Source organism: Moschus berezovskii, chromosome 3, assembly GCF_049115385.1.
Source record: "Moschus berezovskii isolate FMDL1 chromosome 3, NW_MosBer_1.0, whole genome shotgun sequence".
Classification (NCBI taxonomy): Eukaryota; Metazoa; Chordata; class Mammalia; order Artiodactyla; family Moschidae; genus Moschus; species Moschus berezovskii.
In genome coordinates this window covers 38132235-38156447 of record NC_142462.1, presented here as the reverse complement: position 1 = coordinate 38156447, position 24213 = coordinate 38132235, and the positions used below count along the sequence as shown (strand labels likewise).

The window sequence follows — 24213 nt, the reverse complement described above, 5'->3', positions numbered from 1 at the left end:
CTACAAGTCTTATAAGCTCTTCCCCGCAAAACAGTTCCTACTCAGAAAACACCTCTGCTATAGAGGGCATGTCGTTGTTGTTATTTAGTTTCTAAGTTGTGTCAAGTTCTTTTGTGACCCCATGGACTGTAGCCCGTCAGGCTTGTCTGTCCATGGCATTTCCCAGGCAAAAATACTGGCGTGGGTTGCCATTTCCTTCTCCAGGAGATCTTCCCGACCCAGGGACTGAACCCATGGCTGCTGCATCTCCTACATTGCAGACTGATTCCCAGAGGGCATGTGACCCCACTTATCTCCCCATCCCAACAACAGAACACAGTAAGGCTTAGTGACTATTGAATAGTTTTCCCTTTTTTCAAATGTGATTATTTTAACTCTCCCAACTACTTCCTGAGTTCCTGGAGGGAATGAAGGCCACCATCCACATCTGTAGCACAGTGCTGAGCACAGGATTGGTGTTCTATAAATATTGGCTCTTTGATTCCTGAGCATGATCTATAATTAAGACAGAAATAAGGAAGAACATCAAATGTTTGTATGGTTCATAAGGCAAAATCGGCATTCTTCTTAGTCTGAGCCCAGAGATATGTAACGTGAGAGAAAGGTATGTGATTTTCAAGTAATAAGGCCTGTTCCAGGAAGTTGTCCACATTGTCCAGAGAGGAGAATGAATGAATTATTTTTCACCACCAACAATATAGTTGATTTCAAGCAAGGCAGCTTCAATTATTTAGAATACTGAGTAGCTATTCAGGGTTATTAATATGCAAGCTAAAAGGCAGAAACACTAGAAAAGTGACATCTCTGCCCTCTTGTTAGAGACTGACATTTTATGAGGACTACCTGTTGTCATGGCAGAAAATTATTCTAAATACATACCCAGCAGTAACTACGAAGAATCATAAATTCTCTAGTAAATGCTCCAGAAAACGGGCACAAAATTCTGTCATCCATCTGTCTTTTTCCTCTTACAGAGGATCTGTGCTGCCTTTGAAAGAAAGATGCAAAATTGAAACAGTAAAGTAGCCTCCTGCAAATGCCTTCTTTGCCGTCTCCTCCTCTAGCATTTTCCCTCTCGTACCTGGTCCTGTGATGGTTGTCACTTCTTTGTGGTGTTTTTAGGATGTAAGCATCAACAGAAATGTCGGGTTTCCACTTGTTTTGCCCCTTCCCAGACTGCCTTCAATCCTTCCCCAAACCTCTTGGCCATCAGATACTGGGCTCTGTGATAACCCCCAGTGTGGGTTGTTAGCTTTTGATCATTTTCAGGTTTATATCTTGTGGTATGGGTAATGGTGTTGGGTGCTGGAGGGAGATCCATTTGTACTAGATATGGGTCCACTGATGAAGGAGCAGCCCTTTACATTGTAGTGGACATCATGATTAATGCCGCAGGTGTAAATGGGCAGCTTGCATCTGTCTTCATCTGTGGTCTGTATATACACGCTCACATTTAGAGAGTTAGGCAACCCTAAGTGCCATGGGTCTTAGAAATTTTGTGATTAGGGTACCTATTTTGAAGCGGGGGGCACAGCCACTCACTCCAATATTCTTGCCTGGAGAATCCCATGGACAGAGGAGTCTGGTTGGCCACAGTCCACAGGGTCGCACAGAATCAGACATGACGAAAACAACTTGGCAGGCACACACGTACCTATTTTGAAAATCTGATGACACCCACATCTCTTTCATCAGAGAAGTACGCAGGCATTTTTCATATGCTTTTAGGAAGTCTCCAGCCCTTTTTGAAGCTCTATAGCTCAGATTGACTAGTGATAAAAATATCCTCTCACAAGCCTGTGCTGCTGACCGCGACTTCGTTGTTCTCGGTACTTTACACGTACTCTCATGTTTTCTCCACAGTGATCTAACGAGGCAAGTTGTTTCTCATTTTGCAAATAAAGGAACTGAGGCCAAAGATGTATCTCGTCAGCTTCCGACAGTGCTTCCAAGTCTTTCCTATGATTTCATAGACTCTTGAGTTCATCTTCTTTTCTGATGTCTACACCGTAAACAGAGGTCTAAAAAGTATCTTGTCCAGACAGCTTGAGAAGAACTAAGACATTACATCTGATCCTCTAAGTCTCCCTTGAAAATAAATATGACATTCCATTGTTACCATTGTGAATGGTATCTGCAAATGTTTCAAATTGACATATTTGAAAAGGGAAACAGTATCAGTTTTGATCTGAAATCGTAAGACTACAGTTGCCTGTAAGGCCCACTGTGCAGAGAACAACTCTGCAAGTGAAAGGGAATCTACGTGGTATTTAGAAGGAATGACATCAGCCAAAGAGGAGCCAAGGATAACAAATATGCATGTAACTCAGTGGACCATAACCAAAACTGGCTCATCCTGAATCGAGTGGAGAACGGAGTCAGGTTCTTTCAGCCTTGACAATGCAGGTTTTGACATTTCGTCAGGAATAAACAGGAACTTTATGACTAACAGCTTTTCCTACTTCTAAATCAGTAGACATAAAAGAGCACCTGCAGATAAAAGATTTTGTTAGTAGCTCTGCTAATGGCAGTTATAAATTCTTACTCCTGCAAGCATCTCCTCCTCAAGCTTTCTGTTCCCTCCTAAGAGACCAGCTCATAGGAGGAGAATCAGATGAGTGTCACATTTTAATTTTATAAAAAAGTTCTTCATTGCTTCTCTTATCAACATTACTACCACTTTTAAGTAAATGTATTTAGAAATAAAGATTGATATATCCTAGTGTTTCTCTTTATTAGGGCTTGACTTTAGATTTAGAAAAACTAATTGGGGAGATTGCCCAGAAGACATTCACAAAGTTTGTGGGCTTGTAAAATGTGTGCAAATTTCGTGTTACTATCCAGTCACACACACACTTGCATGTGTGTATGTGTGGAGATAATTTTTTTTCTTTCCTTTTTTTTTTTTTTTTGAATGAATGGCTTGCAGTCAGCCTAAGTTGCAACAGTCTTAGTTCCCTGACTAGGGATCAAACCTGGGCACTTAGCAGTGATAGCACGGTGGCCTGGTTAGGACTTCAGGGAGTTACCTGGAGATAATTTTGATTAAGTATTCATTGTGGAATTTTTTAAGTTAGATCAGCTTTAAACATAAAATAGATGAGATTTATTAATGAAAACAACATATATATATATATATATATGCATTTTACTGTTTGCTTGGTGATTTCATAGGCATTATTTACTTTAGCTTTCATAACCACCCCACAGACTTTTATTATTCCCTGTTTTATGGATGAGGAAACAGGCTCAAAGAGACGAAGTGCTTGTTGAAGGTCACAGAGCTAATAAATCAATAAATGTGGGACATGGCCTAGGTTTTTGATTCCATGTTCAATGTTTGTTCTCCTCCCCCACAGCTGTATTCAGAGTAGAGAGGATGAGGAAGTTATGTTTCAGTGGTTGGCGGTAAAGTAGGTGCTTCAGGAATAACCTGTCGAAAGATTTGGGGTTTGTCTAGAGAGGGGATTATGTGGGGAGAGTTGGTGAAAATCATGTGTCGACCACCATTTGTTCACCAGGTCATGTGACTTCCCTGGGCCTCACCTGGGATTAATCAACAGCATGTGGGAGCTGTAATTTAAGAAGTATCGCACCTGGGTTGTATCTCACCAGGACTTGCCTGGTGACTCAGACGGTAAAAGTGTCTGCTTACAATGCAGGAGACCCAGGTTTGATCCCTGGATTGGGAGGATCCCTTGGAGAAGGAAATGGCAACCCACTCCAGTACCCTTGCCTGGAAAATCCCATGAACAGAGGAGACTGGTAGGCCCATGGGGTCGCAAAGAGTCAGACACGACTGAGTGACTTCACTTTCACTGGGTTAGATTCTACACGAAGATCTTGTCTAATCGTCTTAACAACCTTGTAGTCTTAATAATAAACAGAACAGATCATGGAGGCTCAGAGAGGCCAAGTAATTTAAGGCCTGTAGAAGGTGGAAAAATCTGGGTTCAAACTCAGGCCCATCTGATTCCAAAGCACGGGTCTTCCGTTCCACCACCCAGATACCTCTACCAGCCACCTTTGTGGAAAACCCCAGTTCTCTGTCAGGCTGAAAGTGGTGTTAACTCAGCAAAGGAGAGTGGGAAGTGGGAGGGCAGAACGGTTTCTTTAGCCTGTTTGCATCTCCCTACTTTATTGTTTCCTTTCTTCTTCTTTCCTTTCTTTCTCTCTTTTTTTTGTTTTTTCTTTTTTCCAGCTGTGCTGCATGGCTTCTGAGATCTTGGTTCTTTGAGCGGGGATGGAACCTGTGCCCCCTTTGCTGGGAGCTCAGAGCCCTAACCACTGGACCACCATTGACGTCCCTCACTCCTTTCTTATTATCAGAGACATTTTTTTTTTTTCTGACCGTTTTTTGGGACCCCTTTACACCTTTAAATTATTGAAGGTCTCAAAGAGCTTTTCTTTTCCTGTGGGTCATACCTGTGGATACTTACTATTTTAAAATTGAAAAGGGAAGAATTAAAATATTTATTAATTCATTTAATAAACTGATTATGTGAATAGAAATGTTTTATGAAAAATAGTAGTTTTCCAAAACAAAACAAAGTTTAGTGAAAAGAATGGCCTTGTTCATATTTTTGTTAGTTTCCTTGATGTTTGGCTTAGTAGAAGCTGCTGGAGTCTCTTCTCTGTTCCTGCATTCCATCTGCTGCAGTATCATGGGGTCATAGCCTCTGGAAAACACTAGTGTATCCTCTTCAAAAAATGATAACAAAAAAGACAAATAGAATTTTGGCATTATTAAGAGAACAGTTTTGACCTTATGAAAGCCCTGCAAGGGTCTTGAGGATTCCCAGAGGTCCCTGGGCCACACTTTGAGAACTGCTGCTCTATATGACTGCCTCAGTATTCACTAGGGCCGGTGAAAAACCCCAATGTTTGGGTCAGATGAAACCTTCCAGGTCACTGAATCCAACCATGCATCTGATAAAATGAAATTCCATAAAGTCCCCTCATTTTGCAAGGGTAAGAATACTAGAGAAGGAAATGGCACTCCTCTCCAGTATTCTTGCCTGGAGAATCCCCACGGACAAAAGAGCCTGGTGGGCTGCAGTCCCTGGGGTCACAAAAAATCAGACATGACTGAGAGACTCACACACACACACACACATAGACACAGACACACACACACACAGAGACTGTTTCAGTCAACATGGATTTAAATGAAAAGTCTTTATTATGCTAAGAAGAAATTTTACTCTGTAGTTTCCATCTGCAGTCTTAACTGTTTAGAATGAAATCCAGTTTCTCCTCTGTATATTCCAGATACATGAAAACAGCCTTGTCCCTTGCTGTCATTTTCTTCAGAAGGCCTCCTTTATGTTTAAGGACTTAGGAGACCTCCCTGCTCTGAGTGTTCTGTAGCCCCACATCTCTATTCTCATCCAGATCTTCAAATGCCAATTTGAACTCATACAATGTTGCCAGAATGCACTCAGGCAGATTTTCTCATGGCTTACTTGGTGCTTGGCTTTGATCAGGGCTACAAATGCTTCACATTCACAGACAGGGAGAAACATTGTCAAAGGTCTCTGTCTTCTGGTTGGGCATAATCTTTGACACCCTATTTACTTTCCCACTCCTTCTGCAGTTCTGGTCCAGGCTCCGCTTTCTCCAAGGCATCATCTCATCTGTCCCTTCTCTTTCACCCCTACAGAAAGGCAGTGCTCTAGGTGTAGTGCTTTAAAGTTTGAAAACAGCTTTATAAACATCATCTCATTTAATCAGCATGGAAACTATGCACAAAATGCTGTTGTTGTTCAGTCGCTTAGTTGTGTTTGACTCTTTGCAACCCCATGGCCTGTAGCATGCCAAGCTTCCCTGTCCTTCACCATCTCCCAGAGTTTATTCAAACTCTTGTGTATTGAGTCAGTGATGCTATCTAACCATCTTATCCCATGCTGCCTGCTTCTCCTTTTACCTTCAGTCTTTCCCACCATCAGGGTCTTCTCTAATGAGTAGGCTTTTCACATCAGGTGGCCAAAGTATTGGAGTTTCAGCTTCAGCATCAGTCCTTCCAATGAACATTCAGGGTTGATTTCCTTTAGGATTGACTGGTTTGAGCTCCTTGCAGTTTAAGGGACTCTCAAGAGTTTTCTCCAACACCACAGTTCAAAAGCATCAGTTCTTTGGCACTGAGCCTTCTTTATGGTCCAACTTTCACATTTGTATATGGAGATCCAACCAGTCCATTCTAAAGGAGATCCATCCTGGGTGTTCATTGGAAGGACTGATGCTAAAGCTGAAACTCCAATACTTTGGCCACCTCATGCGACGAGTTGACTCACTGGAAAAGACTCTGATGCTGGGAGGGATTGGGGGCGGGAGGAGAAGGGGACGACGGACAATGAGATGGCTGGATGGCATCACCGACTCTGTGGACATGAGTTTGAGTGAACTCCAGGAGTTGGTGATGGACAGGGAGGCCTGGCATGCTGTGATTCATGGGGTCGCGGAGAGTCGGACACGACTGAGTGACTGAACTGAACTGTACTGAACTGGAGAAACCATAGCTTTGACTAGATGGACCTTTGTCTGCAAAATGATGTCTCTGCTTTTTAATACACTGACTATGTACAGAATGCACAGATGTGTGTAGGATAAGGAAAAACACAGAAGTTTCTGTTAATCTGATTTGATGGGTTACCACGCTAATACGTCATGCCTGGTATTCTGTAACCTGCTTTGCTGGCTGCGCAACTTTCAGGGTCTCCCTATTTTAAAGCACTCTACATACTGATGCTAAAATCATCTTTCTTCCCTGCTGATCTGAACATGCCACCATCTGGAGTCCATTTATAGCCTCCAACACTCTTGGGGTAATGTATTTTCCTGAGACCTTCGAGACTCTGCATCTGCTAAGACCTCTGACTGACTTTCGTCAACCTAGGATGACAGTGTTTGGCTAATTGGAGTTTTAGTCATTCATTTGTTCATCCATCCAGCATTCATTCATGTATGCATTTTTTAACGTAGCATCTATGATGTGCTAGGCACTGCAACGGACAGTGGAGGGGAAGTAAATCTTCTCTGCCCTCCAAGGTTTTATAACCTCATCTAGGTCTTATGTGCACAAGTAGCTCTAGTCGTAAAGTACCTGCATGCCAATGCAGGAGACATAAGAGACCCGGGTTCGATCCCTGCGTTGGGACAATCCCCTAGAGAAGGGCATGGTAACCCACTCCAGTATTCTTGCCTGGAGAATTACATGGACAGAAGAGCCTGGTGGGCTACAGTCCATGGGGTCGCAAAGAGTTGGATACGACTGAAGTGACTTAGCGTGCACACACGCATGCAATTCAAATACTAGACTAACTGTGATAAGAGAGGTGGTGAAAGTAGATTTATAGTTGTAGGTAAACTCTGAGGTTTATCTGAGGAAGAATTAATCCCAATGGGCAGAACATACAAGACCTCCAGGAGGGGTACTGTTGAATCTGTGCAAGGACAAAGAGATTTCCATAAGCAGAACAGGGAGATGGGATAAGACTGGCTTGGCTTCCTTGCTGTCTGTTGGTTAAGTTAGGTCTCCTATTGCCTTTTTCTTGTGTCTTCTTGGGCATTTGACCACAAAGAAAAAAAAAATTTTTTTTTAAACCAGTGTCCTAAATACTCAAGGGCTTGGTAAACGTGCACACCTGACTTAAAAAAGGAAATTTCCAGCATGATAACAGTCAATCGCATATGAAAAGGCATAAACAGACAGATTTTGTTTCAAGATTATGAGTGTATAGAAGACAAGCTTACAAGGAAGGGCACCCACCCTTATCAGCCGGTCTCTGGTTGGAGCCACCAATGCAAATAGTGTAAGGAAAAAATGTGTCATCCTTGAAGGGAATATTTGCATGATGCATAGCGCATGATATACCACACAAATAATAGCATAGCATCACACAAGTTTGTCATGAACCATCTGATGGCAGATAGTCCTATTTGTGATTCTTGAAAGCTAAAATAAAATGAGTAAGGCTTAACATTTTTAGGTTTGAAACATGTTTCATTATTTTGTGACTTTTATCTCAACTGCATATTCATTCCATAATAAAACATAAAAATAGTATTAGTATTAGGCACACACTTCTGTGTGGCATTCTCAGCAGAGGCAGGGTAGGCAGTACTGGGTTTCAAGTGCAAGTTCTGCCTCTGATCTCCCACTTCAGCCTTAGTTCTTGGGAAGGTCCCATTCAATCCATCTTGATCATTATATATTAAAGTGTTAGCAGGCTTGAATAGAGAGGCAAAACTGTATTTAGATTTTCTATTTCAAATAGCTGGTAAAGAAATGCAAAACGTCATAAATGGAGGAAAAATTAAAACAAGAGATGTTGGGAAGGGATGGGCACCAAGGTGGACTCATCAAAGTCCTGGTAGCTGTGGGGTTAGGAGACTGTACAGAGTTTGACACACGTGTACATTTATGGGGAGATAAGTAGGTACACAGGGAGGGGAAAAATACAAGGGAAAGCCTAGCTAATAGATGCTTTCCTTGGCATTCTGGGTAATCATATGGACCGCAAAAATTAAAGGAGGAAAACCAAGGGAGTCATTGCTTCAAACTCCATACAATGAGGACTGGAAAGTCGCACACTGTGTGATCCAAGGGCCCAGCGTAGCATCGGGTGGACTGTCCCTGCTCCTGTCTGTCCTCTGAGCACTCCAGCCCGTTCCATCCTTTACTATCAGATATTTGGACCCCAGCTCCACCATCGCTCCTGTCTTTTCTCTTGGGCTCTAGCTCATCCTTTGTTCTTGCTGGTCAGATTTTCACTGGGCGGGGGCTTCTAGTTTAGTGAGTTTAACTGCTGTGTAAACAAAACTCTCAAATCAGCTCCCTCTACCTCCTAACTTTTCTAAATCCAGAGCCATTTTTTAAAACAATTTTTTGAATAGGTAGTATGTTTTCATGTCTTTTTTAAAAAAAAAAAAAAAAAGTTATACTTGAAAAAATCTCCCTTCTTTCCTCATGTAGCCAATTCTAACTACTTGCAAGAGACTTCACATTTCTTCACATACATGCAAATAGAAATATAAATTTCCTTTTTTCTTTTTAATTCATAAAGGAGTATATTTTTCATGGTTTTATGAACCATGTGTTTTGGTCATTTACTAGTATGTAACGTGCATGCGTGCTTAGTCACTTCTCCCGTCCAACTCTTTGCAATCCTATCGATTGTAGCCTGTCAGGCTCCTCTGTTCATGGGATTCTCCAGGCAAGAATACTGGAGTGGGTTGCCATGCCCTCCTCCAAGGGATCTTCCTGACCCAGGGATCAAACCTGCATCTGTATGTAACAAATATCTCTAAACTGAGGGGCTTAAGACAATTTGTTGCTAACTCTCATAGTTTGGTGGGTTGATTGGGTTCAACTGTGTAGTTCTTGCTTTGGCTTCTCACTGTGGTTATAGTCAGATGTGGGCTAGTACAGGGGTCATGGGAAGGCTTGACTGGGTTGGAGGTTCCAAACGGCTGGCAATTATGTTGGTTGTTGGATGGGAGCTCAGTTGCCAGAGCACCTCTGTATAGACTGGGCTTTTCACAAGAAGCTTGTCTCTCTGAGTGGGAGCATCCCAAGAAAGCAGGAAGTGAAAGTTACCAGGTTAATTAAGGGCAATTTACAGAACTGGCACTGTTAGGTCTGCTGGATTCTGTTGGCAAAACGATCTCAGGGCTAGCCCAGTTTCAAGGAGATGGAGAAAGAAACCCTGTTCTCTTCATAGGAGAGTAGCAAGATTGTATTGCAGAAGATCTTGAGGTTAGGAGATACTCTCTTGGTCATTTTGGTAAAATACAATCTGTGTCACTATCTGAAGTACCGTTCTACTCCTTCTAGCACATGTCCAAGGCCTGAGGAGCATTCTTTTACAATGTCTAACATCTGACCTGTCCCTGTTTCTACTGACTCCACTCATTCAAACCCGCACCCTTTTGTAGTTAGGTGAATGCCAGAGTTACCTTCCTGGTATCCCACTTTCCGTCACTGCAAATAGCCAATGAAACTTTCTTAACGTTGGTGTTTACATAAACTTTAGCTTTAATGATGTCATTCTCCTAAGTAAAAATCAGATCGGATATCCCCAGTGGTTTTGTTTGACCTGTGCAAAGTTAGCATATATAGGATTTTGTTATTTTTAACTTTCAACATTGCAAAATCAGGAGATCCAGATTAAGCCCCTTTTGAAAAACTAGATCCTCATATGTAGAAAAATCGGATTCTTTGACTAATATGTTCTAGATACTGAACTAAGGGAAAAACTTTTAGGCTCTTGTGGGATTTAATGGACAATAGGGAAAACAAATAACATAGAAAGACTGATGGATGGTAATATTGCAGGGTTAGAAAGGAGATAGGGCAGGAGGCAGATGGGAAGGGCTACAATTTCAAATCACTTGGTCATGGATGACCTCACTGAAATGGAGGCATTTCAGTTAAAAAACTTAAAAGAGTAGAAGAAGGGTAACAGGGAATTCTAGAACTTTGCTTTCCAGTAGAGTAGCCCACAACTATATGTAGCTATCTTAATTTGTATTAGTTAAAATTAAAAATTCAGTTTTTCAGGCATAGTAGCCACATTGCCAGCGCTCAAAAGTTGCCTATGGCTAGCGGCTATAATGCAGATACAGGACATCTCCACCATTACAGAGAGTTCTGCTGGACAGTGTTTCAGAGGTGGGGTGTTCCACACAGAGGAGACAACGAGTGCAGAGGGCCTGGGCAGGGCGGGTGGAACACTGTGGTGCTGCTGTTCTGCTCACACATTCCTGCTGTGCCCTACTGTCTGTCTTATACCGTAACTATATGGCAGTTGTCATGTAGCACCTTACCCCAAGCCAATTTCCAAAGGCCTTTGTTGATACTAAGTTTTAGACCTTTGGTCAATGCCATAGGATCTATGGGTCAAGTCCCAGACTCCCTGATCTTGCACCGAGAAACTCTGTGAAAGAACATGAAGTCCAAGGATCTGGACCAGGAGTTAGAACATGTGTGTTCTGTTTTAGAGCAGAGTAGGTTCATGGTGTGATTCAAAGGGTGTTCTCAGGGGTGACATGGAACAAGCATCCACTCATTAGAGAGATTGTTGGCCACAAGTGTCCTGGAGTGCCTTTACTGGACCAGGACCAAAGGTTTAGTGGACTTTTAGTTGGTATTTCAGGAGGAAATCTGGAGTATGGAGTATGACATTGGTTTTTGTTTTTGTTTAGTTGCTAAGTCGTGTCCTACTCTTGCGACCCCATGGACTGTAGCCTGCCAGGCTCCTCTGTCCATGGGATTTCCCAGGCAAGAATACTGGAGTGGGTTGCCATTTCCTTCTCCAGGGGATCTTCCTGACCCAGGAATTGAACCCAGGTCTCCTGCATTGCAGGCAAATTCTTTACCGACTGAGCCACGAGGGAAGCCCATGACATTAGGGCTCAAGGCAATGCCTAATTACCAGTGGGAGCAGAAGTATTTGAATGTTATATAAGCCGGTACACTCTTATATGGTCCATACAAGTGGAATTTCAGCCTTGAATAAATATATGTAATAGGTATTTGGAAACTGTAATGTCTGATAGAGTTTATTGCAGTTCCCTTTCCAGTAAACACACACAGCTTTTGGTGACAGGATGTAAGGCGTCCAATATGTCACCCGCATCTATTCTGATACTTTCTCCTCCTCCTCCATCACAGGATCCCTCTCTCCCACCAGTAGGACACATTCAGGGCCCAATAGGTTCTGTCTCCTACCACCCTGACGTTTTTCTCATGTTTTTCCTTCTTGCTTGAAGGACCACATCCTCTTTTCTGCCTGATTGACTCTTCTGCACTCAGCTTGAGGGCACAGCTCAAACTCCCTTCATCGACTTTTCTTTGCCTGTCTCAGGCCAGAAGCATTTCCCTGCTCCTGTGAGCTGCAGTGCTCATTATTCACACTCAGTTGGCAATTACCAAGACTACAACACAATATCTTTGTTTTTTTATATGTCTGTCTAGTCCTGGGTCAAGTCTTAAGTTTGCGCAAACTCTGGGAGACAGTGAAGGACAGGGAAGCCTGGCGTGTTGCAGTCCATGGGGTCACAGAGTCAGGGGCAACTTAGCAACTGAACAAGTCTTAAGATCCTTGAGGGCAGAGTTCACAGGTCATTCTTTTTTCCTTGCATGGCCATATTTCCATATATATTTGCCAGGCGTCTGCCATATGAGGGCTGAGGGTTACAGTGGTAGACCAACATAAACCAACAAAGGGCCCTGATTGCCTATAATCCTTGGTTGTCAACTTTATTTTTTCTGAGTAAGCTTATTCAGTTCTTGCAAGTCTTAGGCAAAGATAGGAGCCCTGTGTCCTACTGATAAGGAGTAAAACTACTGGCTGCCCCTTGCTGAAGACAGATTGATCTGGGAGGTGAAGGTTCACAGCCGTCTGGACGTTGAGGCCCTGTTGGAAGAGTCTCGCTGCCAGGGCTTCGCTATTCCTGCCTCCTGGAATGGTGTAAACAATGATTCACACCACGGTAGGCCTTTACGCTTTACCGAGCACATTCATCACGTGCATCAGGCTTTCAGAGAAGGTCAGGTTCCAACTTGTTAACAGAGAATCACCTCCAGGTCAGCAGACTTGCATCTACTTTGCTCAACACCTATCAAAATGAACAAAAGTTTTAGACTTTAATGATGAAGGTGCCAAAGAGAGGACAGTGTGGGGGCTGTTTGACTTGTAGCAGAATACAGAGCCTATTTTGAAGTTCTCAGGCGAAAACCATTTCTGGGAATAGTGATTACGATTTGGGGCCAGGCTGCGAAGAGGAAAAAAAACAACCAACCACCTTGTGCGCCCGGGTGAGGTGGTGGTGTTCCCCACTTCCTAGCTCACACGGGTCGAAGTTCAGGTCGAGCCCGGCATGCAGGAAAAGGGGGTGGAGCGGGACTTTTCAGCCTAAAAGGACTAGGGGGATGGGCCGGGCAGTGGAGTGGGTTTGGTGGTGGGTTCTGGGACTCCCGCACCTGTGGAAGAGACGGTGCTCAGGGTTCGGGGAGTGGCTGCGGGGGCCGGGTCCGCAGGCGGAGGTGTGCCGCGCGCGGGCGGGGCGGGGCGGGGCCGGGCACCTGGGCGGAGAGCAGGAGGCGCGCGGGGCCGAGCCTGGCGGGGGCCGCGGCGCGCGCCAATGGGCAGCGGCTGGCAGCGCGCCCCGCGCCCGAGCCGCAGTCGCGCCCTCTTGCTGCCTGGCGAAGGAGCGGACGGCGCGCGGAGGCGAGCGCGGGGAAGAGCCGCCGGCGCCACAGCCGCCGTCAGGGCATGAGGATGGCCGTGGGCTCCGTCAAGATGCAGCCGCCGTGCGAGAGCCCGGCCCTGGCCGCGGTGGCGGCCGTAGCGGCGGCGGACGGCGCCCTGCGCCGCAGCCCCAGCGCGCGCGAGCCGGAGCGCGAGCAGCCGCCGGTGCCGCCGCGGCCGCGGCTGCGGGACCTGCCTGCGCTGCTGCGGAGCGGGCTCACCCTGCGGAGGAAGCGCAGCGCCGCTGGCGGCCGGGTGAGTGGCCGGCTCTTGCGCGGCCGGAATGGGCGTGGGAGGCGCGCACGTGGAGCCCGCGCCCACCCTCCGGGGCGGCCGAGGAGGGCATCTGGAAGTTGGGGAGGTGCCGGGAGTGGGGCGCTTGTGCCGGACTAGGCAGAAGAGGGACCCGGGAAAGCGGGGTCGTGGGGTGTCCCCCACGGAGCGTTGGTTTCGCTCTCCCCTAGGTGCACCTGACTTAGCCCAAGCGCACCTGGATTCTGGCAGCGGGACCGTGAGCATCGCCGGAAGGAGGGCCGTTTGCCTTTCTCCAGAGGGGAAGCTGCAGGTGTCCGGTGCCTAACTGCCGGCCCTGTCCCGACAGCGAGCCCAAGGCCCCACGCGCGGGACCTCAGTTTTCAGGAGGCATGAGACGTGTGCACTGCTGTCGGACGCCTCCTTGCAAGCTTTGGGCACCGACACTGGCTCTGGCCGCCGCTACGGCCGAGGGACAGACACCCGAGTTGGAAGTTCCGGGGCGATCTTTAGCTCCTGGGCTCTGCAGTCGCCAGCACTTAGTTCTCGGCGACGCCCCCAGAATCTTAAATATTGACTTCCTGCTGGTGTGTTCTGTAGGATTTCCTGGTGGAGGAGTGTCCCTCGTTGGGTTCTAAGTGCATCTAATGGCCCGAGCAGGTCAGACATGTTTTGTGGTTAAGAGAAGCGGGACGGCCTGGGATCTCTCATAAGTCACTCAGCAGGCTCTACTGACTTTCGGGTGTCCCTGCTCACCAGGGCCTTGGGCACCTTTGGGAGGTTTTGCTTAGCTTTTAAAATTTTTGCATCATTAAGGAGACTACCGAGAAGGTACCACAAGGTAGATATTTTGGTCTGTAATTTTAAAAAGAAGTCGTAGCTGTCGGCCTTAAAAGATCTTGCAGAGGGACTTCCAGCTCTTGAAAGACAGGTTTGTGAAACTTGAGTGTTAGGGAGAAACACTGGGTTTGGTATGGCTTCCTTTGGGCCGTAAAGGTTCTGAATTAATGTTGAGTCTTTGGGCTTTCTAGGCTGTGTACTTCTTTCCCTAAGAATTCTTCCCACACAGATGACTGTACATGATCTACCTTAGAAGGATGTTTAGAGGATTAGCTGAGCAGTAATAGGACATCTTTAGGTCAAATGACCAGGGGAGTTGAGGAATTATGGCAAATGACCTTACCGTGTGGCGTACAGGGTTACCTACAAACAAAGTGAGGAAATGTGTCCCAAAGATATGATAGCTAAATAAACACAAAAATCAGAGTTAGAGACTTTCCAGGAGTCTAGGGGAAAGTAGGTTAAATTGTATTCCTGTTACCCTTGACAGTTAATTTTTCACTGCACAGAATACTGATGACATGAGGGCAGCCAGGTAGTCTGTGAGGACAATTGCCCAGGGTTTCTGTGTAAATAGATTTGGAGTGTTCATATGCACAGAGGCTTGAATTTCCCCCTGTCTGGAATGATGTTGTGGTGTACCTTGCCAAAATACATATTTTCTCTTATTAATTATTTTGAATGTGGTTACTTCAAATAAGGTATACTTCATTAGCCCTTCTTTGGTTCTAATATTGTATTAGTTCTCCTTGTGACATTCCGAATACATTTCAAAAGTGCATGGCCAGTTTATTTTTTCTTTTTAATTGGGGGAAGATGGTCAAGTTTTCCAACATTGGAAACCCATAATTTTCAACTGTTTTCTGTCCTTTGGCTCTGGAACCACCTTTGTGATCATGGAACCTTCCCATCAAAGGAATTGGAAAGGGTTTGAAAGAAAAAGAAAAATAGGTGAAATATGTGTTAGTTTGTTCAGGCTACCATAAAAAAATACCATAGACTGGGGACTTACATAACAGAAACGTATTTTCTCACAGTTTTGGAGGCTAAGAAGTGCAAGATCAAGGTGCCAGCATATTTAGTTTATGGTGAGAACACTTACTGGCCGGTAGACAGCCACGTTCCCTCTATGTCCTGACGTGACCATTCCTTGGTGCCTGTGGAGGAAAAGAGATCGCCCTCTCTCTTTTCTTTTTTTAAACTGAAATATAGTTGACATACAACATGATGTTAGTTTCAGGTGTGCCACATTACTGATTGGTATTTGCATACATTAGAAAATGATGTGATGATGTAAGTCTAGTTACCATCTGTTCCCATGCGAAGTTATTACAGTATTATTGACCATATTCCTTATGCTGTATATGACATCCTCACGGCTTATTTATTTTTCAACTGGAGGCTTATACCTCATAATCTTGTTCACCTGTTTTGTGCCACCCTCCACCACGTGTTTATTCTTTGTCTACTTTCATTTTGTTTTGGTTTTTAGATTCTGTATGTAAGTGAGACCATCCAGTATGTTTTTCTCTAGTTTACTTCACTTATCATAATACCCTCTAGATCCATCCATGTTGTCACCAATGGTAAGAATTCATTTTTTTTAATGGCTGAGTAATCTTTCATTATATGTATATACCCCATCTTATTTATCCATTCACCCATCGGCGGACACTTCACTTACTTCCGTATCTTGGCTATTGTAAATAGCATGGCAGAGAACATAATGGTGCATATATCTTTTCCAATTAGGGCTTTTGTTTACTTTGGATACACACTCACATGTGAAATTTCTGGATCATATGGTAGTTCTAGTTTTAATTTTTTGAGGGATCTCCATACTGTTTTCCATAGTGACTGTGCCAATTATAACCTTAACCAGTGGTATGGGAGGATTCCCTTTCCTGTGTTAACCTTAACCAATGGTATGGGAGGATTCCCTTTCCTGTGTTAACCTTAACCAGTGGTATGGGAGGATTCCCTTTCCTGTGTTAACCTTAACCAGTGGTATGGGAGGATTCCCTTTCCTGTGTTAACCTTAACCAGTGGTATGGGAGGATTCCCTTTCCTGTGTTAACCTTAACCAGTGGTATGGGAGGATTCCCTTTCCTGTGTATCCTCACCAGCACTTATTTGTTGTCTTTTTGATGATAGTCATTCTGATAGGTGTGAGGTGATATCTCATTGTGGTTTTGGATTAGTGATGTAGAACATCTTTTCATATGCCTGTTGGCCATCTGCTTGTCTTCTTTGGAAAAATGTCCCTTCAGGTTCTCTGCCCATTTTTTTAAAAAATGGAATTATTTTTGTTTTTGATGTTGAGTTGTATAAGTTGTTTGCATATTTTAGATCTGCTCCTTGTTGGGTATATCATTTGCAAATAATTTATATACTTCCATTCAGTAAGCTGCCTTTTCATTTTGTTGATGGATTCTTTCACCGTGAAAAAGCCGTTTATTTTGATGTAGTCCCTTTTGTTTATTTTTTGTTTTGTTTCCCTTGCCGGAGGAGACAGATCCAAAAAGTATTGCTAGACTGATAGAGTGTACTGCCTATGTTTTCTTCTAGGAGTTTTATGGTTTCAGATCTTATGTTTGTAAGTCCTTGGTCTGTTTTGCAGAGAAGACAGTGGCAACGCACTGTAGTACTCTTGCCTGGAAAATCCCGTGGACGGAGGAGCCTGGTGGGTTGCAGTCCATGGGGTCGCGAGGAGTCGCACACGGCTGAGCAACTTCACTTTCACTTTTTACTTTCATGCATTGGAGAAGGAAATGGCAACCCACTCCAGTGTTCTTGCCTGGAGAATCCCAGGGACAGGGGAGCCTGGTGGGGTTGGACAGAGTTGGACATGACTGAAGCAACTTAGCAGCGGCAGCAGCAGCAGTCCGTTTTGAGTTTGTTTTTGTATATGGTGTGAGAAAGTGGTCCAGTTTGATTCTTTTGCCTGTAGCTTTCCCAGCACTGTTTATTGAAGAGGCTGTCTTTCCTCTGTTGTATATTCCTTGTTTGTCATAGATTAATGCACCGTATAAGCATGGGCTTATTTCTGAGTTCTCCATTCTGTTTTTGTGCCAGTACCACATTGTTTTGATATAGGTACTGGCATCTGTGTATCTGTTTTTGTACCAGTACCATACTGTTTTAATGACTGTAACTTTGCAATGTAAATTGTTTGAAATCAGCGTGTGTGATACCTGGAACTTTGGTCTCTCTCTTAAAACTGCTTTGATGATTTGGAGTCTTTTGTGTTTTCATATAAATTTTAGAATTTTTTTGTTCTGATTCTTTGATCTCTCTCCTTTTCTTATGAGGCCACTAATTCCATCATGGAGACACCACCCTCATGACCTGTCTCACCCTTAGTACCTCCAACAGGCCCTCCAAATACCAGCATCTTGGGGTTTATGGCTTCAACATTAATTTTGGGGGGACACAGATATTCATTCCATAACAGAAGTGTTTGAAGGAAAGAGAAAAACACAAGCAGTGTGTATCAAACCAGTGGGTGACTTGTAAACACCTAGGGTCATGTGGTTAGCCCCTTGGTTAGGGCAGTACGAATGCAAGTAAATCATGGCTTAGCTCTTTCTGTGGACCTTCAGTTTTGTATGTCATAAGCTGTACTTCCAGATTACAGCTGAGTGATTATAGGGACAAGTTAGCACACATTCATTACCACTGGTAAGAAAGTAGCTTTGTGCATTACACAAGTTGGTAGGAAAGTTTGCAACTTCTGTATTGACCAAGATCTGATTTAGGAATCTGTGTGGCCCTTGCCCATGCTGCCTTGGGCTCTCACAGATCTTAACAATCTGACATCAACTGTCATCAGATAAGCTCTTTGTGAGTTGTGTTGCCCAACCCAGGTGGCGTGTAGGCTGTCTCTTACTGGGAAAATGTAAGCTGACATTTGGTTGTTACTATAGAATTCCTGGTTCCTTGGTTCAATCACTTATTGTCATATTGAATTCAGAATGCAAGCTGATTAAGACTGTTTGCACCTCTTTAGGCTAAGTGGAATGACTAGATTTTTCTTAGCTACCTCCTAAAAAATCACTGGTAAGATAAGGCTCAGATTGAATTTACACCAAAACCATTTAATTTTCTTTTTTAACTTTGTGTTGGGGACATTATGAGAGAACAGTGTAATTACTTCCTACCTTTAGCTGTTAACATTTTGCCAATTTTGTTTCACTTATTTCTCTTTTCCACACTTTTCTTTTGTGGGGGACTAGTATGCTAAACGGAGAAGGCAATGGCAGGCCACTCCAGTGCTATTGCCTGGAAAATCCCATGGATGGAGGAGCCTGGTGGGCTGCAGTCCGTGGGGTCGCTAAGGGTCGGACACGACTGAGCGACTTCACTTTCACTTTTCACTTTCCACTTTCACACATTGGAGAAGGAAATGGCGGCCCACTCCAGTGTTCTTGCCTGGAGAATCCCAGGGACGGGGGAGCCTGGTGGGCTTCCGTCTATGGGGTCACACAGAGTCGGACACGACTGAAGTGACTTAGCAGCAGCAGCAGCAGCAGTATGCTAAAGCTGAAACTCCAATACTTTGGCCACCTCATGAGACGAGTTGACTCACTGGAAAAGACTCTGATGCTGGGAAAGGTTGGGGGCGGGAGGAGAAGGGGACGACGGAGAATGAGATGGCTGGATGGCATCACCGACTCTGTGGACATGAGTTTGAGTGTACTCCGGGAGTTGGTGATGGACAGGGAGGCCTGGCGTGCTGTGATTCATGGGGTCGCGGAGAGTCGGACACGACTGAGCGACTGAACTGAACTGAACTGAGTGTATTTTAAAACAAAATCCTAAATATTTTGTCATCTCACTCCTTAGTGTTTCAGTTTACATCTCTGATAAGGACTTTGTTCCTTAAAAAAAAAGTTGTGTGCCTTTCTTGCCTAAAATTTTTAACAATAATTCCTTAGCATAATTCCCATATTTAATTTTTCTCAGAGCTGTCTTTTCACTTATGATTGGTTGCAACCAGGAATTAAGGTCCATGCATTGTGTTTGGTTGTTAGGTTTTCAAATCTATTTTATTTTACAACCATCTCCTCCCCCTGCTTCTTTTTTCATGCCTTTGATGTGATGGAGCAGGTCATTTGTTAAGTAGATTGTCCACTTCTGCGGTCACTTCTTACTTGTGATGTTGTCTAGTTTGTTCATTTATTTTCCATGTTTCCTGTAATCTGTCAGGGAGATGTAGTGGCTTGATTAGATACAGACTTAAGAGCGAGCATTCTTGGTAGGTATTACTGTGTATAACCTGTTGCATCACATCACGAGAGACGTGATGCCTGAATGTGTCCCTGTCTGAGATACCAAGAGTGATTAGTGAATTCAGGTGGGGTCAGCTTACCTTTCTACCTTTCACCTAATGATTGTAATAATCCTTGATAGTTGTAACCTAGATCCATTTCATTAGAGGTTGCAAAATGATGATCTAAATCTATCATTCCTCTTGCATTTATCAGTTGGAATTCTGTCTATAAAGAATTTACTCTCAAAAAGAAAAAGAAAAATTTTCCCTCGTGAACTGCTTAGGTCTTCTGAAAAAAAGATTGTATAGGAAGGACAAGGGAAAGGCTTGATTTTTTTCCCTTTGATCAATTTTCTGAGTTATGATTTAATGCCCTAACAACCAGTGAGTTTTTTTCTTTTTCAAGTATCAGCAAGATTTTATATTTGTTTGTAAATACATTACATTTGTAATGTATTTGTTTCAATCCACTGAAGGCAATATTCTTTTTGAAGCTCAGTTTATATTTATCTCCTGCGTACTTCTTGAAAGGCCCTAGTAGTCTCTGATACCTTTCTTCCTTTTCAGCACAAGTTATTCTAAGCGTATCTTTTCCCATTTCCTGCTCCAGACTCCAAATCAGCCATTTTCCTAAGGAGTACTGATTTTTTTTCTTCTGCAAACCATTCATGTCCCTCAACTTTTGCCTCTCATAGTGGTTGAGTTTTTTTTAACCTTCAAGTCTTTCATCTTAAGTTTTTGTTTCATTAGAAATTCTTCTCATCAGGCTGTTTCTAAGACTGTCATTTTTTCCCTCTAATGAAATAACATTCCTTCTTTCTATATATGTCAGAGTGCTGGGGCTGCCTTTTTTGGGCTTTGGCTGCTGGAATATTTTCTGCAGTGTTCCACCACTTTCTTCATCTCCTTGAAATCTGTTTCATTTACTGCAGTCAGAACGATTCACCAGTTGTGCCAGTTTGACTGTTCACCCTGGTCTTCCTGTGATCCTCAGCCTTTGGATCAGTCTTCTCTGCCTTGACCTCTTCCCTTCAGCCACTCTTCACTCAGGCAGGGTCTCAGTGGCTCTTCAGACTTGAGAAACTGGAAGTTCTCTCTTTTTTATTTACAGTCTGTACCCTGATGCACGCGTGTGTGATCAGTCATGTCCAACTCTTTGCAACCCCGTGGACTGTAACCCACCAGGCTCCTCTGTCCATGGGATTTCCCAGGCAGGAATACCAGAGTGGATATTTGCCTTTTCCTTCTCCAGGGGATCGTCCCAACCCAGAGATTGAATCCCACCCTGGTGACTCCCTCTCAAAGAAGAACAAGGCTGCCCATTTCCTGTGTCTGAGCTGGAATGCTTCAGGCCTGGCTTACCACCCTCCTCTGCTGGAAATAAGACTTTGTTGATTGAGAAACAGGTTCTGCTCCAAGTTATACCAGTATGGCCAACTTATAGTCATTTTATACACATATCTCATAGGCAAAGCATGTAGTTTCTTCCTTGTATTTAAATTAAAATCAGTGTTAACACTTCATAGCACTTAATTATGTGCCTTGCAGGTTCTGGTATAAACTTTAATGGTCACTACAAGCCTCTGTGTTAGATGCTTTTATTTTCATTCTACAGATGAGGGAGGGGATTCCCAGGTGGTGGTGCAGCGGTGACGAATCCTCATGCAATGCAGGAGACGTGGGTTCAATCCCTGGGTCAGGAAGATTCCCCTGGAGGAGGACAGGGCAACCCACTCCTGTATTCTTGCCTGGAAAATTCCATGGACTGAGGAGCCTGGTGGGCAACAGTCCATGGGGTCAAAAAGAGTTGGACACAACTGAGTGCATTTGTGTGCACACACGCATACACACACCCCCACACTCACACACACCCCCACACAAATGAGAAAACTGAAACCCTGAGGTAACTTGCCCAAGATCACTGAGTGGGCGGGACAAGGGAGGTTTGAATCCAGCCAGTCTGGCTCCATTGTCCATGTTCTGAATTGACTTGCAAATGCACTGAGGACCTAGGGTCTATTTTTTTTTCCCTAAATGTCCGTTGTTGCTGTTGTTGAGTCACTCAGTAGTGTCCAGCTCTTTGTGACCCCATGGACTGCAGGACGCCAGGCTTCCCTGTCCTTCACCATCTCCTCAAGTTTGCTCAAACTCATGTCCATTGAGTTGGTGATGCCATCCAACCATCTCATCCTCTGTTGTCCCCTTCTCCTGACTTCAGTCTTTCCTAGCATCAGGACCTTTTCCAATGAATGCCCATAGGCTTTATAGTACCTGCTGGTGTGACCTTACCCCTCTTGAGAATGGTCAGTACGTGCTGTTGGTAATGCCACATGTTAACTTTTCTTTCATTGGTGCACACAAGGGCTTGTGATCCTCCTTCTGGGATTGAGGTGGAGAGGTTGGGGTCTCCGTGGGAGGGGAAGCGCTGTGGTTATAGGTGTGTATAGTAACTAATAGTTACTAAGATTAAAGTTTGCATTCAGTGTGTCCTAAGCAAAAAACTCCCAGGCCTATCTTCATCAATCCAAAAAGTTTGTGAATTTATCCTCCTTACTCTTTTCTTATCTGCTTATGGTATCCTGTCAGAAGATAAAGGTCATTAAGCAAGGCGTGCATCTTCTAGGAAAGGTGAGTCAGATCAGATACGACAGCACGTGATGATCTTATTTAAGGAACAGTGACTTCCGGCCTGCTCAAGCTTTGAGTTGCAGGGCCACTACTCTCTATCCTCGCATTATTCTCTGAGCTCTTGAAGCCTCATTTTCTCCTGCTGTTGTGAGATACACTGTGGGTCAGGTTTTTCTGAGCATCAAGGCAGTGTCTGGGAAGCTTTGGGCACTTTGCAGCTTAAATGTTTTCTTCCCCAGCTGTATGCTTATTCTAAGCAAATGGACTTACATAGACATATTTATGGAAATCTAGGCATAAAAACTTTTGCTCTTGTATGCAGTGTCAGTTTCCAAGTTTTTTAAAATTGTGGTGTCCTAACATAGAGTGAATATTTTAGGTAGTGTCTAAATACTGGTTGGATCTCCTTGCAGTCCAGGGGACTCTGAAGAGTCTTCTCTAGCACCACAGTTCAAAAGCAACCAGCTTTCTTCACAGTCCAACTCTCACATCCATACATGACCACGGGAAGCATCGGACCTTGCTTCTATCACCAGTCACATCCACAACTGGGTATTGGTTTTGCTTTGGCTCCATCCCTTCATTCCTTCTAGAGTTATTTCTCCACTGATCTCCAGCTGAAACTCCAATACTTTGGCCACCTCATGCGATGAGTTGACTCACTGGAAAAGACTCTGATGCTGGGAGGGATTGGGGGCGGGAGGAGAAGGGGACGACAGAGAATGAGATGGCTGGATGGCATCACCGACTCTATGGACATGAGTTTGAGTGAACTCCGGAAGTTGGTCATGGACAGGGAGGCCTGGCGTGCTGTGATTCATGGGGTCGCAAGGAGTCGGACACCACTGAGCGACTGAACTGAACTGAAATATTGGTACCATAACAAAACAGTCTGAGGTTCACACTTGCCCTGTCTAAAATGGACTTGGCAGTAATTGGTAACTTGTGAAGCTAAAAATAGATGGAAAGGTGGGAGAAAATCACTGGGGATGACTCTGAGTGCTTGTGAGTTTCTTTTTGCCTCAATGTTGCATAACAACCCTGGTTCGGAATACTGATCATTCTAGTAACAATATGTTATCGAGGAGTAATTTGTGAGAGGTTATAAAATTTTATGGGAAGGCAAAGTAGTTAAAATCAATGGCTCCCCCCCATGGTTAATTATTGTTATGATAAATCATTTATAAGTCGGTATGGAAAAGGGAAAGTTCAGGGACAGCATTGTAGATTCTGGCACGTCTTTATCAGATTGAAACTTCAGTAATCCTCTAAAAGGAGAAGGTATTTTCAACTGTGAGAAAATTGCCATCTAGAGAGGTTTAATAGCCGTCCATGATCACCCAGCTAAGAAGTAGTGCAGTCAGAGTGGGGCCCAGGACTGTCTGATTACAATACCTGTGGCCTTTCTGCAAAACCATGTTGTCTGTGTGTGCGCTCGCGCGTATGCTCAGTCGCCAGGTCATGTACAACTCTTTGTGACCCCATGGACTGTAGCTTTGCCAGGCTCCTCTGTCCATTCTTTACCACTGAGCCACTGTACCCTGTTGTCTAAGACATGGACATAATTATAACATGTTGAGCACTGAAACAATGGGTACCCCAAGGAACTCCAGTGGTAGAATCCCTTAGTGTGTGATATTTATATGAAACAAGGGGTGCCCTAGACATTTCAAGTTTAGTGCAAAACACAGCTTATTTTCTTTCCAGTGTCTTAAGTAAATGGCTTCCAGGATTAGTCTTTATCCACTTGCAAGGTTTGGTGATGGCTTGAGCAGCAGCTGTTTGTCATCGCTCTGCAATACCAGCCATCATTGTTCAAGAAACAGGAAGGTTTAGGATGACTCATTCCGGAAGCCATTGCTCTGGAGATTTGGAAACTGACTGGCTGCGTATTGCAGATGAACTTGGAGATTTATATAAAGCAAGTAGCTTCCTTTTCTGGAAGACTGGAAGAAGAGGTAGAAGGAG

The 24213-nt window shown here is 44.1% G+C and overlaps 1 protein-coding gene across 2 annotated transcripts in view; it reads left to right on the top strand.

The window, feature by feature from the left end:
- The first annotated feature begins 13215 nt into the window (after positions 1–13215).
- RAPGEF5 (Rap guanine nucleotide exchange factor 5) overlaps positions 13216–24213 on the top strand; it is a 244339-nt gene continuing 233341 nt past the window's right edge. For both annotated transcript variants that reach the window (XM_055420567.2, XM_055420566.2), the window contains exon 1: positions 13216–13508. In XM_055420567.2, the coding sequence (XP_055276542.1) occupies positions 13278–13508 (231 nt within the window). In that variant the 5' untranslated portion in view covers positions 13216–13277. The remainder of the gene's footprint in view (positions 13509–24213) is intronic.